Genomic DNA, 15,819 nt, shown 5'->3' on the forward strand with positions numbered 1-15,819 from the left:
TGTAATCCTACGCAATGTGTTCATCATCCAACAAGAGTGTAGAGTATGCATTTATCCGTTCTGTTATGTGATCAATGTTGAGAGTGTCCACTAGTGAAAGTCTAATCCCTAGGCCTTGTTCCTAAATATCGCTATCGCTGCTTGTTTATCGTTTTACTTGCGTTACTACTGCTTTGCGTTACTACTCGCTGCGTTACTACGCTTGTTTCATCGTCCCGGGCAAAGCACTTTTCCGGTGCCGTTGCTACTACTTATTCATACCACCTGTATTTCACTATCTCTTCGCCGAACTAGTGCACCTATTAGGTGTGTTGGGGACACAAGAGACTTCTTGCTTTGTGGTTGCGAGGTTGCTTGAGAGGGATATCTTTGACCTCTTCCTCCCCGAGTTCGATAAACCTTGGGTGATCCACTTAAGGGAAACTTGCTGCTGTTCTACAAACCTCTGCTCTTGGAGGCCCAACACTGTCTACAAGAATAGAAGCTCCCGTAGACATCAAGCACTTTTTCTGGCGCCGTTGCCGGGGAGGAAAGGTAAAAGGCTCTCATACACCGGTCCCAGGTAAAGTATTTTTCTGGCGCCGTTGTGTGTGTGCTCGAAGCTATTTCCTTTAGATCCTGCAATTGCATCTTTTTGTTTCTTGTTTACACTAGTTTGGCATAATGGACAACAATGAGCTTCTTATTCTATTTCCTGATTTAAAACATGGATTGTTTGATGCGAAAATTAAAAAACCTATGAAATCTTATTTGCATGCTGGTAGTAATATTAGTATGAACGCTTTGAACACCATTGTTGATAATAATGTAGAAAGTTCTAAGCTTGGGGAAGCTGGTTTTCATGATATTTTTAGTCCCCCAAGCATTAAGGAGAAAATTTTCTTTGATGATACTTTGCCTCCTATTTATGATGATAATGATAGTGGTCTTTTGGTGCCACCTACTATGGAGAGTAAATTTTGTTGTGATTATACTATGCCTCCTACACTTGATGAGAATAATAATGATAGCTACTTTGTTGAATTTGCTCCCACTACAACTAATAAAATTGATTATGCTTATGTGGAGAGTAATAATTTTATGCATGAGACTCATGATAAGAATGCTTTATGTGATAGTTATATTGTTGAGTTTGCTCATGTTGCTACTGAAAGTTATTATGAGAGAGGAAAATATAGTTGTGGAAATTTTCATGTTACTAAAACACCTCTCTATGTGCTGAAATTTTTGAAGCTATACTTGTTTTATCTTCCTATGCTTGTCACTTTGCTCTTCATGAACTTGTTTATTTACAAGATTCCTATGCATAGGAAGCATGTTAGACTTAAATTTGTTTTGAATTTGCCTCTTGATGCTCTCTTTTGCTTCAAATACTATTTCTTGCGAGTGCATCATTAAAACTGCTCGAGCCCATCTTAATGGCTATAAAGAAAGAACTTCTTGGGAGATAACCCATGTGTTATTTTGCTACAGTATTTTGTTTTATATTTGTGTCTTGGAAGTTGTTTACTACTGTAGCAACCTCTCCTTATCTTAGTTTTATGTTTTGTTGTGCCAAGTAAAGTCTTTGATAGAAAAGTAAGTACTAGATTTGGATTACTGCGCAGTTCCAGCATTTCTTTGCTGTCACGAATCTGGGTCTACCTCCCTGTAGGTAGCTCAGAAAATTAAGCCAATTTACGTGCATGATCCTCAGATATGTACGCAACTTTCATTCAATTTGGGAATTTTCATTTGAGCAAGTCTGGTGCCCTAATAAAATCCATCTTTACGGACTGTTCTGTTTTGACAGATTCTGCCTTTTTATTTCGCATTGCCTCTTTTGCTATGTTGGATGAATTTCTTTGATCCATTAATGTCCAGTAGCTTTATGCAATGTCCAGAAGTGTTAAGAATGATTGTGTCACCTCTGAACATGTTAATTTTTATTGTGCACTAACCCTCTAATGAGTTGTTTCGAGTTTGGTGTGGAGGAAGTTTTCAAGGATCAAGAGAGGAGTATGATGCAATATGATCAAGGAGAGTGAAAGCTCTAAGCTTGGGGATGCCCCGGTGGTTCACCCCTGCATATTCTAAGAAGACTCAAGCGTCTAAGCTTGGGGATGCCCAAGGCATCCCCTTCTTCATCGACAACGTTATCAGGTTCCTCCCCTGAAACTATATTTTTATTCCGTCACATCTTATGCACTTTGCTTGGAGCGTCGGTTTGTTTTTGTTTTTTGTTTTGTTTGAATAAAATGGATCCTAGCATTCACTTTATGGGAGAGAGACACGCTCCACTGTAGCATATGGACAAATATGTCCTTAGGCTCTACTCATAGTATTCATGGCGAAGTTTCTTCTTCGTTAAATTGTTATATGGTTGGAATTGGAAAATACTACATGTAGTAACTCTAAAATGTCTTGGATAATTTGATACTTGGCAATTGTTGTGCTCATGTTTAAGCTCTTGCATCATATACTTTGCACCCATTAATGAAGAAACACTTAGAGCTTGCTAATTTGGTTTGCATATTTGGTTTCTCTAGAGTCTAGATAACATCTAGTATTGAGTTTTGAACAACAAGGAAGACGGTGTAGAGTCTTATAATGTTTACAATATGTCTTTTATGTGAGTTTTGCTGCACCGTTTGTTTGTTTCAAATAACCTTACTAGCCCAAACCTTGTATCGAGAGGGAATACTTCTCATGCATCCAAAATCCTTGAGCCAACCACTATGCCATTTGTGTCCACCATACCTACCTACTACATGGTATTTATCCGCCATTCCAAAGTAAATTGCTTGAGTGCTACCTTTAAAATTCCATCATTCACCTTTGCAATATATAGCTCATGGGACAAATAGCTTAAAAACTATTGTGGTATTGAATATGTACTTATGCACTTTATCTCTTATTAAGTTGCTTGTTGTGCGATAACCATGCTTCGGGGACGCCATCAACTATTCTTTGTTGAATATCATGTGAGTTGCTATGCATGTCCGTCTTGTCTGAAGTAAGAGAGATCTACCACCTTTATGGTTGGAGCATGCATATTGTTAGAGAAGAACATTGGGCCGCTAACTTAAGCCATGATCCATGGTGGAAGTTTTAGCTTTGGACACATATCCTCAATCTCATATGAGAATAATAATTGTTGCCACATGCTTATGCATTAAAGAGGAGTCCATTATCTGTTGTCCATGTTATCCCGGTATGGATGTCTAAGTTGAGAATAATCAAAAGCGAGAAATCCAAAATGCGAGCTTTCTCCTTAGACCTTTGTACATGCGGCATGGAGGTACCCCATTGTGACACTTGGTTAAAACATGTGCATTGCAAAGATCCGGTAGTCCAAGTTAATTAGGACAAGGTGCGGGCACTATTAGTATACTATGCATGAGACTTGCAACTTGTAAGATATAATGTACATAACTCATATGCTTTATTACTACCGTTGACAAAATTGTTTCATGTTTTCAAAATAAAAGCTCTAGCACAAATATAGCAATCGATGCTTTCCTCTTTGAAGGACCATTCTTTTTACTTTTATGTTGAGTCGGTTCACCTATCTCTCTCCACCTCAAGAAGCAAACACTTGTGTGAACTGTGCATTGATTCCTACATACTTGCATATTGCACTTGTTATATTACTCTATGTTGACAATTATCCATGAGATATACATGTTACAAGTTGAAAGCAACCGCTGAAACTTAATCTTCCTTTGTGTTGCTTCAATGCCTTTACTTTGATTTATTGCTTTATGAGTTAACTCTTATGCAAGACTTATTAATACTTGTCTTGAAGTACTATTCATGAAAAGTCTTTGCTTTATGATTCACTTGTTTACTCATGACATTACCATTGTTTTGATCGCTGCATCCACTACATATGTTTACAAATAGTATGATCAAGGTTATGATGGCATATCACTTCAGAAATTATCTTTGTTATCGTTTTACCTCGCTCGGGACGAGCAGAACTAAGCTTGGGGATGCTTGATACGTCTCCGACGTATCGATAATTTCTTATGTTCTATGCCATATTATTGATGATACCTACATGTTTTATGCACACTTTATGTCATATTCGTGCATTTTACGGAACTAACCTATTAACAAGATGCCGAAGTGCCGGTTCTCGTTTTACGCTATTTTTGGTTTCAGAAATCCTAGTAACGAAATATTCTCGGAATTGGACGAAACGAAGACCCGGGTTCCTATTTTCACCGGAAGCATCCAGAACACCCGGGAAGGACCGGAGGGGGGCACTTGGGCCCCCAGACCATAGGCCGGCGCGGCCCAGGCCCTGGCCGCGCCGCCATATGGTGTGGCCACCCCTTCGACCCTCCTGTGCCGCCTCTTCGCCTATATAAAGCCTCCGTCGCGAAACCCCTGATACGAAGAACCACGATACGGAAAACCTTCCAGAGCCGCCGCCATCGCGAAGCCAAGATCTGGGGGACAGGAGTCTCTCGTTCCGGCACCCTGCCGGAGCGGGGAAGTGCCCCGGAAGGCTTCTCCATCGACACCGCTGCCATCTCCACCGCCATCTTCATCACCGCTGCTGCTCCCATGAGGAGGGAGTAGTTCTCCATCGAGGCTCGGGGCTGTACCGGTAGCTATGTGGTTCATCTCTCTCCTATGTACTTCAATACAATAATCTCATGAGCTGCCTTACATGATTGAGATTCATATGATGATGCTTGTAATCTAGATGTCACTATGCTAGTCAAGTGAGTTTTACTTATGTGATCTCCGGAGACTCCTTGTCCCACGAGTGTAAAGGTGACGAGTGTGTGCACCGTGTGGGTCTCTTAGGCTATATTTCACAGAATACTTATTCACTTGTTGAATGGCATAGTGAGGTGCTTATTTATATCTCTTTATGATTGCAATGTGTTTGTATCACAATTTATCTATGTGCTACTCTAGCAATGTTATTAAAGTAGTTTTATTCCTCCCGCACGTGTGCAAAGGTGACAGTGTGTGCACCGTGTTAGTACTTGGTTTATGCTATGATCATGATCTCTTGTAGATTGCGAAGTTAACTATTGCTATGATAATATTGATGTGATCTATTCCTCCTACATAAGCATGAAGGTGACAGTGTGCATGCTATGCTAGTACTTGGTTTAGTCTTTTGATCTATCTTACACTAAAGGTTACTAAAATATGAGCATTATTGTGGAGCTTGTTAACTCCGGCATTGAGGGTTCGTGTAATCCTACGCAATGTGTTCATCATCCAACAAGAGTGTAGAGTATGCATTTATCCGTTCCGTTATGTGATCAATGTTGAGAGTGTCCACTAGTGAAAGTCTAATCCCTAGGCCTTGTTCCTAAATATCGCTATCGCTGCTTGTTTCATCGTTTTATTGCGTTACTCATCTGCTGCGTTACTACTGCTTGTTTACTCGTCTCGGGCAAAGCACTTTTCCGGTGCCGTTGCTACTACTTATTCATACCACCTGTATTTCACTATCTCTTCGCCGAACTAGTGCACCTATTAGGTGTGTTGGGGACACAAGAGACTTCTTGCTTTGTGGTTGCAGGGTTGCTTGAGAGGGATATCTTTGACCTCTTCCTCCCTGAGTTCGATAAACCTTGGGTGACCCACTTAAGGGAAACTTGCTGCTGTTCTACAAACCTCTGCTCTTGGAGGCCCAACATTGTCTACAAGAATAGAAGCTCCCGTAGACATCACATACCAAACGGGCAGAGCCCAAATCTCCACGGGGCCAAAAAACTCTATGCAGACCACCAAACAATGTAGCTTTTATGACCCATGGCCCATCTCCGACGCGCAGGGGACTCTTCCCGCTGCGCCAATGGTGCATGAATCTGATCCAGGCAATCAAACACACCCTAAATGATCTACCACATGTCCTAGCTGAACGTGGGTTAGACACCGGAAGAGAGCTCAATGTCCTATCACACCTTACAAGGGCCACGAAATAAAAATTTACCAATGATATGATATCACGCACGAGATCTTCTAGCATTAAATTTGTGTGATGTGACAAAATTACATTACGCGTTGGCAATTTTTTTTTGTCTAGTACACCGTCGTTATGGGTGATCGTTTGCGAAAGAATACTAGAGGGTTCAGCCCTAACTGTTTGTTATGATGTGTGTTCAGTGGCTTGTTCTATAGTAGCTAGCGTGCCCTTCATTAGCAAGCCCCTTTGTTCAAAGATATATTCTTACTCATTTGAGAAAGTTCGACATAACAGATTCTACATAAACCTAAAAGGCCTAGCGTGAACAAGTTTAAAAACCATATATAACCATTGTCTAGTTATATCACCATACCATAGCTAACACAATATGCACATTTATGAACTTTATTTGCTTTTGCAACACTAAATCTTACCAAATAAGTATCTTGGAAAAAGTGCACAATATATGCTTAACTACTATGACAACACTTCACGACTATTTCTATAAAAGATAATTAAACATAAAATTATTTTTCATTGCTTTTTATTTCCCAACTAAAACATGGGGACACAAAAATATATTTAAATAAAATTTCACATTATTTCTTTGCAAGAGTAATTGAATTTTTCGTACTGAAGTTGGTGCCAATAAGAAAATATTTGTCCACAAGCAATTGGAATCCTTTTCACTATTGAAGTTGGTGATAATAAGGTCACTTATTAAGTAAAAGTTTTCTACAGTTCACTGACAAAGAGATGTAAAAGAATAGACGCCCAACTAATTAAATTGATCAAGTTCAAAATTCATTACAATCATAAACATTATGTTACATAAATATAAATAAGTGTTGATATATAAGTGCTATAAACTTTTAATAATTACTCCATACACTCGTAACTCAAAGAAAAATGTATGAATATATGGTTAACATTAAATGTTCTGTTGATGACATATCATTCATTTGTGTCCTACTGACGGGGCCTACTTTGGCATAATAAATAACATTTAAAGTATCAAAACCATATTTATTATTTTATTGTAAAACTAAGACAATTCATTTGTGATGTATTCTCTAGAAAAGGAATCACGTCATCAACGGTGAAAACTTCAATAATAAAATTGTTATTTAACCATCCAATGTTGTTTGAGTTTGGTAATAAATTAATTAACTTTTCATTATACAATCCTAGCATAGATGCCTACTTATATAAACCAATTTTAGTCGATGCGTTGTAACAAAACAAGAGAATACCCTATTTAAAAACTTAAATTTGTGCAAAATTTAACTCTATAGAATAATTCCGGTCTAGTGATTCTATAGGTTGTATGGCTTTACACAATTCTCTAAAGAACAAGGTATGGTGCCTCCTTCATGAGGGCCTTGTTTGCCCATTAGCAAAAGCGGATTTGAGCAACGATGAACCACGACTAAATGAAAGAAGGTATTTTGCTCTGATGACGTTGTTGATGTAGAATATGTACGTACAATCAGGAAATGTTTCTCCCTATACTCTATTCCTCAAGCGAGAAAGGATGCATGTTCTTTGAGGTGGCAGCTATGACACGGATGGTTAACATTGCATCTATCATCTTGTTGCGCATAATAGAGGAGTAGTTTTACAGTACCGATTCCTAATGAAAACATTAATTTAGATGACGAGGAAGACAACAAAGAAAGTTCAACGATAAAACGGAAGATTCAACATTTACTACCCCTTTACTTCACACCAAGCCAAACTAAATCGCACCGGGTGCAAGAGAATGGACATAAACCCACGTGTCAGCGGGAAAACTGACATGCGTCTCCCTTAGGCAAAACAATGAAGGAATTTTCCAGCAATTATTTATGCATGGAATATTACTGTATTTTCTCCATCAATCGTTGTGTCTCTATTCTAAAGTAAGATAACCCACTCAGCATCGGTTCATTATCCTCCCTGTCTCTTTGTGACTACAATTTTCACCTTCCTTTCTCCCTCACTTTCCTACAGATCAAGTGTTTATCTTCTCTTTTCACTAAAGCATCGGCTTATCATGGTCTTTACAAGAAAAAAAACTTTCATATCGATGAGGTGATTCTAATCTTATGACCCATCCCAAGTTTTGTCAACCATAACTCTAAAGTTTAATGTTTTCGCTCGGAGTTCAAAAAGAATAATTTCAGAAAAATGTTGTGTATATGGAGAATCTTTTACAAATTCATTGGAGCAGTAGTTTTCTCTCGCCGTTATGCGTGTATCTCAGCATGTAACTTTTTTATTTTGAGAATTAGAAATATAGAGTTCATCAAAACCTACATCGGCGATGGTTCACATTCATATATCTCTCTAACCTTGATTTCTATCGATCATATTTTCTTTACACCAACACTTTGGTGCACACTTAGAAGTAGCTTCATCTCGATGGTCCCCTCAATATCATATTGAAAGTTTCATGTTTCAAGAATTTTAGCCGAATAGGTTATGAATTTCTACACGCAGAGAAGAAAATGAGGTAAGATTACCGTGCTAAGAAGAGGTGAACTCAACCATCTATGTACATACGACCATGCAAATGGATCTTGCATTTGTCGAGCCTAATGCAGGCATCTCAATAACCATGATTTGTGTCCTCCCTCATACAAAATCGGCAACAAAACTTTGGGGCGAAATGTCCTAAGCATATCCCCCATTAAACAGGTTGAGCATGGCCTTGATAAGAGTTGGATGCATCTAACAGAATGTCCCCTCCTAAACAAGCCTCCACATGAGCTTGCTGGGCATGTTTAATGTGTTAGACATCAGAAGAGAGAGGAAGGGCATTGTGTGTTTGTGTGTGTGAGAGGAAGATGGAGAGAGTTCAATATTTTTTCATATCGCACACATGGCACGAAATAAAACAATCACTAATGTGATGACATCACACGGTCTTCTAGCATTACGCATGTGCGATGTTACACTCGTCCGCGAGCATTTTTATCTAGCACACTAATCACGGGCACCACTTACAATGAAACAGTCTTACATGGCTCAGAACTTGCCGTGTGCGACGAGGGGGTGCTCCAAGGCATGTTCTATAGCAGTGTACACATCGCCAACATTCATAGAAATATTCCTTCGAGCCATTTCCATTCTTCTGGAAAGTTGGACATAAGGTATATGGACTCGTGAGGTGAGAATGGTTTAAAATCAATGTATATAACCAAGTGTCATATTAGTTCATCATATCATTAGTGGCATGTAAGAATTTTATTTAGTTTTTACATCTCAAAATCTTACCAAATAAAAAACCTAACAGAAGTGCGTAAGATATGCTTAATTACTACATGATAACTTCTACACTCCACCACTAATTATACACTAGATGATAATTATGACTTGGAACGTAATTGTGTTGCATTTTTTGTTTCTCAAATTAACCAAGTAGCAAGCGAACCACCGTATATTCAAATATGATGGCACATAATATAATATAAATAAATAGATAAATGTGAGTGATAAATTCTCTTAAGAGAATTGATTTTGCAAGAGTAACTAAAGAAGGATGGCTCAAAATATAATGTCAATGAATAAAAATGAGAATATCTAAGTTGCAAAAAATATTTAAAAATAAATAAAAAATGTGTGGTATGTACGTTCAAGAGAATATAGTTCTACATGTGGCCGTCGTGACACGGATGGTCAGTTGAACACCGAGCATCAAGCATCTGTTAGCCAGGTTACTAAATTGATTAACGCTGCAATCTGCCGAAGGAAACAAAAGATTAACACTGCACTGCAGTGGTGGTGCAGAGTGCAGACGGTCGGGGAGGCGTAGCCTGCCGTTGACCGCTGCGTGGACTCCACGGCAGAGAGGACAAACATGGTCCCACATGTCAGAGACCGAACCGACGTGCTTATTTCGTCAGCGGAAGAGAGGAGAAATTCTGCAGAACTCATAGTGCATTTTCTCGGTGGTCGTCGTCGTCTCTGTCTGAAATCGAGTGGAGTAACTCACTCGGCGTCGGTTCTTCTTCTTCTTCTTCCTCGTCGCTTCCCTCTGCGACTACTCCAACTTCCTCCCTCCTTCCCCGCCTCCCCCCACCACAAGCATCTGCTGCGCCGCAGTTCCAGTTGCGGTTGCTGTCGCAGGCTGCTTCTCGCACGGCCGGCCGGCCCGCCCGGATGGGGAACTGCGCGAGCGCCATGGACGGGCTCATCCCCTGGGGCTGGGGCGCCAAGAACGCCGCCGTGCCCAGCAACCCCGCAGGTATGCACGGACGCCACCCCCGCCGCCGCCAAATCCCTCCCTCCATCCGTTTCATTCTTGTTCGTTTTGTTTCCTCGTGGTGTGAGAGGAAAAAGTTTCAGCCTTTGGGATTTCTTCGGTAATCTCCTTTCCCAACTCCATACCAATTTGCAGTGGGGAGAAAGTTCTTTTTCTTCTCTGACACCCTCCCCATTTCTACGCCCGTTTGCGTCTTGAGGACGGCCGCCCTTGTGCATTTCTTGAATTTAACTGTAGAAGAATATCTCTGTTCTTAGACTTACTCTGGCCTAGCAGTGGTACTAGTACCGGTAGGAACCTCTCCCTGCTGCAACTGCCGGCATGCATACTCCACCGATACATATGTAGAAAGTAGTAAGGACTTGGTCAACCTGTGTCTGTAACTCTGTATGTAGTTCTAGCGAAGTAAACCTTGCTCTTGCAACCAATTTTTCTTGATTGCTTGCTGCTGTGCTGCATGCCAACTGCAGAATTTTTTGTTACTCTTTACAAGTTACAATATGTACCAGCCAAATAAGTTCATGTTTGGCATCACTTGAATTTTTCCTTCTTCCATGGGCGGGTGGCAACTCTGCCCAAATGATAAACAGCTCCATTCCAAACTGTGTTCAGTTCATGAACTTTTCGATCTCAATCCAGCGCATCAAATGCATTATTTTTGGTAAACCAGTAAGCACAAACCCTCACATTTGCTAATGCTCTGTGTAGGGATGTCTGCGTCGAAGAGGACCACGAGCTCCTCCACCACCGCCACCACGGGGAAGCTATCCACCGCCAGCACCTTCATGCCGTCGACGGTCAGCGGCTGCAGCACCGATGACTACCCAGAGGGTGGAGAGATCCTCGAGTCCCCCAACCTCAGGATCTTCACATTCGCCGAGCTCAAGAGCGCCTGCAGGGGCTTCAGGGCCGAGACGGTCCTTGGGGAGGGCGGCTTCGGGAAGGTCTACAAGGGGTGGGTTGACATGAATCCATCCAAGGGAAGCACCGCCACAGTGGTCGCCGTCAAGAAGCTCAATCCCGAGAGTGTGCAGGGGATGGAGCAATGGCAGGTGATTCCTCATCCAGAGATGAACTGGTTCTCTGTACATGTTTTTTGTTTTGTTTTACTGAATTATGAATTTCAATGGTTAAAATGAAAAAATGGTGCTTGGTAATTCTTAGGTATGTTTCAGTCTTCCTGAAATCATTGAAACCAATGATAGTAGCTTGGATTTTCTCAAGTTGCAATCGCCACATTTGCATATTTGTGGCCAAGTGGACAATGCTGGCCCTTTGCATTATTGGTCATAGTGCTCTTGTTGCTTGATTTTTGTGCATACCCACATACTACTGTTAGCTCACATTGTATCTATTGTCTTGTTGACAACTACTAGTACTCCCTCCGTCTATAAAAGAATGTCTTAGATTTGTGTAAATTCAGATGTATCTATACACTAAATGGTGTCTTCATACATCCAAATTTAGGCAAATCTAAGACATCCTTTTATGGACATAGGTAGTACTACTTTTTGGAAAAGAAAATAACACTGGTATTTTTATACTATCGGTAAATAGGATTTTCATATTTTATTGTTATTTTTTGTGTAGTACTACTTTTCTAAGATTTTCCGCTGTGCACTTCTCATAAGGAATTATGTCTTTTCGATGCAGTCTGAAGTGAATTTCCTTGGGAGGATCTCACACCCCAACCTAGTCAAACTCTTGGGCTACTGCATGGAGGACAGCGAGCTAATGCTCGTGTACGAGTTCATGGCAAAGGGGAGCTTAGAGAACCACCTCTTCAGAAGTGAGTCTTTCTTTCCGCACACCATCTTTTTCTAATGATCGTATCTGAAACAGTTCTCCTTTTGTCAAACTGTTCTTCTCTTTATGCCGACCTGGTCCGCAAAGTATCACGCCTTGCAGATGCTGGTGAAACTGCAACATCATTTTCATCACATTATTATATACCAAGCACCATGGTCCATAGTGCGATACAACTAACGACACTAGCACTTTTCGAGGGCATTAGCATCGACTAGATTGTACGAACCTAGAAAATATCTTGTTGCTACTGCCTTCCATCATTCTGGCCAAGTAAATTTGCAATAGAGGGTCAAAATTAAGGTTTGCACGTGTGTGCTTTTTTTTTGCTTGTCTACCAAAGGAAATTTGTGAACAAATTCCCCATTTATTCATTTTCCGTCCTAATTCATTAACATCACCAGGAGGGGCAGTTTACGAGCCACTGTCTTGGAGCCTCAGGCTGAAGATTGTCATTGGTGCAGCTCGTGGCCTCGCCTTCCTTCATTCATCCGAAAGACAGATCATTTACCGGGACTTCAAAGCTTCGAACATCCTATTAGATTCGGTAAGCATTATTCTAAGAGCTATCAACGCCAATCTCTCTTTTCTGAATTATACTCTAACCAGCCTGCAACCATGTCATGCGTGCTCAGCACTTCAATGCAAAGCTCTCAGATTTTGGATTGGCCAAGCATGGCCCAGATGATGGGGAGTCGCATGTGACGACACGAGTCATGGGCACGTACGGCTATGCAGCTCCAGAGTATGTCTCTACCGGTATGTTCTCGAGCTAACTCTCATTCTAGCATTCAGGCTCAAATACAAAAATAAGCAATGTACATCATCTGTTCATAGCAGTGGTTAACACTGATTTCCATTCCATTCTAGGTCACCTGTATGTGAAGAGTGACGTGTATGGCTTCGGCGTCGTGCTGCTCGAGATGCTATGCGGGCTGAGGGCATTGGACCCGAGCCGCCCCAGTGAGAAACTCAACTTGGTGAACTGGGCAAAGCCGCTCCTGGCTGACCGGAGGAGACTGAGCCAGCTGATGGATAGCCGGCTTGAGGGGCAGTACCATGCCAGAGGGGCCTTTCACGCTGCTCAGCTCACTCTCAAGTGCCTGTCTGGTGAACCTAAGAGCCGCCCGTCCATGAAGGAGGTCGTCGAGGCGCTCGAGCAGATCGAGTCAATGAAGAGCAAGTCGAAATCAAGGGAGGCTAGACGAGACAGCCCATCGATGCCGCGTGGTCGGGGAAATTCACCAAGGAGTGACAGTGGTAGGACAAACTCTAGGGGCAGATGATCACGAGGGTGTATATAGGCTGTAACCACCATGTAACTGATATTCATGTTCAGGATGTAAAGGTTGACCACCATTGTTTTTAGTTATCACGATGATGTTTGTTCTGATCATGATAATGGTCAATGTAATAGCATAGCGATATACGAAGATTTAGTTGTTCTCATACTCATATATATGCATAAATTCAATGATTTTTTCCCACTCAACTTCCATGGGTTTCAGTGCATCAGATTGCACTAAGAACTGCATCAGTCACTGTCAGTCATGCATGCCCCTTCTTTTGGGTTTTGCCATGGTCCTGTGAAGGTGTTGTTGTTCTATCATCGTCATGCTCTGAAGAAATCAAACATTTGAATCAACACTTTTTCGAAATCTCGCTTCCATATAAAATTTCTGGCTGGATATTGTTGCCGCGGTCAAGATTTACTTCTGTTGCTGAATATCATGAGACAGAAAGTGATGGTGGACTTTTGCTTGCAAGCTGCTACATATTACTCCCGGGTGAAGCTAAAGTGCACTAATCCAATGCTGTCCAGGTCAACTTGGGCTCCCTTTTTCTTTTCTATTTTTGCTCCTAGTGGGAAGCTCACTGACAAAGCCAATCTCATTATCAAAATACTTAACTTTTTTAGTAGTGGGTATGGGGAATTTAGAAATGATTTCAAGGCACTCAGACGATCAAATCAGGTTTGATGCCTTCGTCGTAAATAGGGGAATAGAAAAATAAGAGAACCAGATTCTGCACTTGGCAAAAAGATTGGTCAAAAAAGCTGGAACTTCGTTGGAAGTATACCTACTTCTGTGCTTACTCACTGCAATATGGTTCAAGTGGATTTCTACTTGTTTGCTGATTATATGATTGAACAAAAAAAGGAATGAGTATGGGATCATTGGTTTATAATATATTTTAAGGAAGCTTTTATTTAAACAAAAAACCTTAGTCCCTCCAGATCACAAATAGCTGTTGTTTTGGACATAACTCCTGTCAAAATTAAAACTTTGACTGTATGGATTGTTTCTAATATTTTGAATCGGAACTTATAAATGTGCTTAGATTTTTCGTCAGATGTAGATTATAATAGAACTCTTTTTAAATACATGTATCATAGAAAGTTAGTGGTCAAAGGTAAATCTCGAAGACTACCGTCATCTTTTTTATTTTTTGTGATATGGATGGAGCGATTAGTAGATAACGAACATTTCAGCACATCAAAAGAAAGAGCTTTTAATTGAAATAGTGAATCTTACACGAGTGCCCTTGACATGGCTACATTTTCTACATGCTGAAGTACCCGTATAGACCCTTAATGTACAGTCTTTTCTAAAACAAAACAAAAAAACCTGCCAAAGCAAAGCAAATGTTTATGTCTTCTTAAAAAACTTGTAATAACCATGTCTTTCAATTTAGAAGAAGAAAACTTAAGTCTATAGGCAAACTTGTCCTTTAGCCAAAAAACCTATCCTTCCCGGCCTGGTTTATATGGGAACTACAAACAAAATAACTTCCTATTCAGAAGTGAACTGGTCCATGCCCTTCAGGGCAAAGAATTTTTGCAACATCTCTATAATAGTCTAGCTAGAGAACCTTAAGACGCCATGTCTCCTAAGGATCTAAGGATGAACATTTTATTCAGGGGTATAGTTACCCATGGGTATCATACCCGTATGAACAGATATGTACATGCATGAGCATGCTGTGAAAAGTACTCATACTCTACCATTAAACCATGGGTAGGGAACGGATATAGGTACCTACCTGTTTTGTACTGACATGTGGACCTATGTTATTGCCATCAATCACTACGGGAAAAATAGGCGTCGCCGTGCAACCTTTCTTTGCCGTGTGTCCCCGCACGGCAAAGATTTCTTTGTCGTGCGCACAGATAAAAACGCACGGCAAAGACCTTGGCGACGGGAAAGATAGACACAAGCACACGGCAAAGATACGATTCACGGTAACGATGGAAGAGGCCGCACGGCAAAGAAAGGTGCACGGCAATGACCCAACACGCCGCACGGCAAAGACTTGGTGCACGGAAGCATTGGGCATTGCCGTGCCTCATCCTTTGCCGTGCGCGCAGCTGTGTTGCACGGCAAAGCAGCCTTTGCCGTGCGCGCAGCTGTGTTGCACGGCAAAGCAGCCTTTGCCTAGTGTTTTTGAAAAACGCACGGCAAAGAAGGCTTTGCCTAGTGTAAGTGCACGGCAAAGATGTAAAAACTGGATTTTTTCTCATCTCAAAAGGCGTGGCGTGGTATAGTTATCAACAAACGAATACTTAGCTCAGTGGCAAGGTTGCACGCTTTTCCTACTTTGTGTCCTAGGTTCGATTCCCAGATTAGCCAGTTTGGGGCCTTTTTTTAGATAAAACATGTTAGGCACACGGCAAATAAGCGACCTTTGCCGTGCGGTGTCACACGGCAAAGGTTTCTTTGCCGTCAATAGCATTGCCGTGCGACCTTTGCCGTGCGAGCTCGCACGGCAAAGCCTTTGTGGTGCAAATAGGGCTCTTTGCCGTGCAAATAGTTGCACGGCAAAGCTTGTTTTTCCCGTAGTGAATCGT

The 15,819-nt window shown here is 41.2% G+C and overlaps 1 protein-coding gene across 1 annotated transcript; it reads left to right on the forward strand.

The window, feature by feature from the left end:
- Positions 1–10,060: 10,060 nt before the first annotated feature.
- On the forward strand, positions 10,061–13,464 carry LOC124702117 (probable serine/threonine-protein kinase PIX13). The gene is made up of 6 exons (XM_047234222.1): positions 10,061–10,148; positions 10,875–11,218; positions 11,820–11,955; positions 12,377–12,519; positions 12,608–12,731; positions 12,843–13,464. Exons 1-6 carry the CDS (start codon positions 10,064–10,066, stop codon positions 13,256–13,258), a joined length of 1,248 nt encoding a protein of 415 aa, XP_047090178.1. The 5' UTR covers positions 10,061–10,063; the 3' UTR covers positions 13,259–13,464.
- Positions 13,465–15,819: the final 2,355 nt, after the last annotated feature.

This window comes from Lolium rigidum, chromosome 1 (assembly GCF_022539505.1).
Source record: "Lolium rigidum isolate FL_2022 chromosome 1, APGP_CSIRO_Lrig_0.1, whole genome shotgun sequence".
NCBI classification, from domain to species: Eukaryota; Viridiplantae; Streptophyta; class Magnoliopsida; order Poales; family Poaceae; genus Lolium; species Lolium rigidum.

Coding starts and splice junctions, on each gene's coding strand:
- LOC124702117 (XM_047234222.1), top strand. CDS start 10,064: ATGGGGAACTGCGCGAGCGCCATGGACGGGCTCATCCCCTGGGGCTGG. Junction 12,520..12,607: donor CGAACATCCTATTAGATTCG/GTAAGCATTATT, acceptor ATGCGTGCTCAG/CACTTCAATGCAAAGCTCTC. Junction 12,732..12,842: donor TCCAGAGTATGTCTCTACCG/GTATGTTCTCGA, acceptor ATTCCATTCTAG/GTCACCTGTATGTGAAGAGT.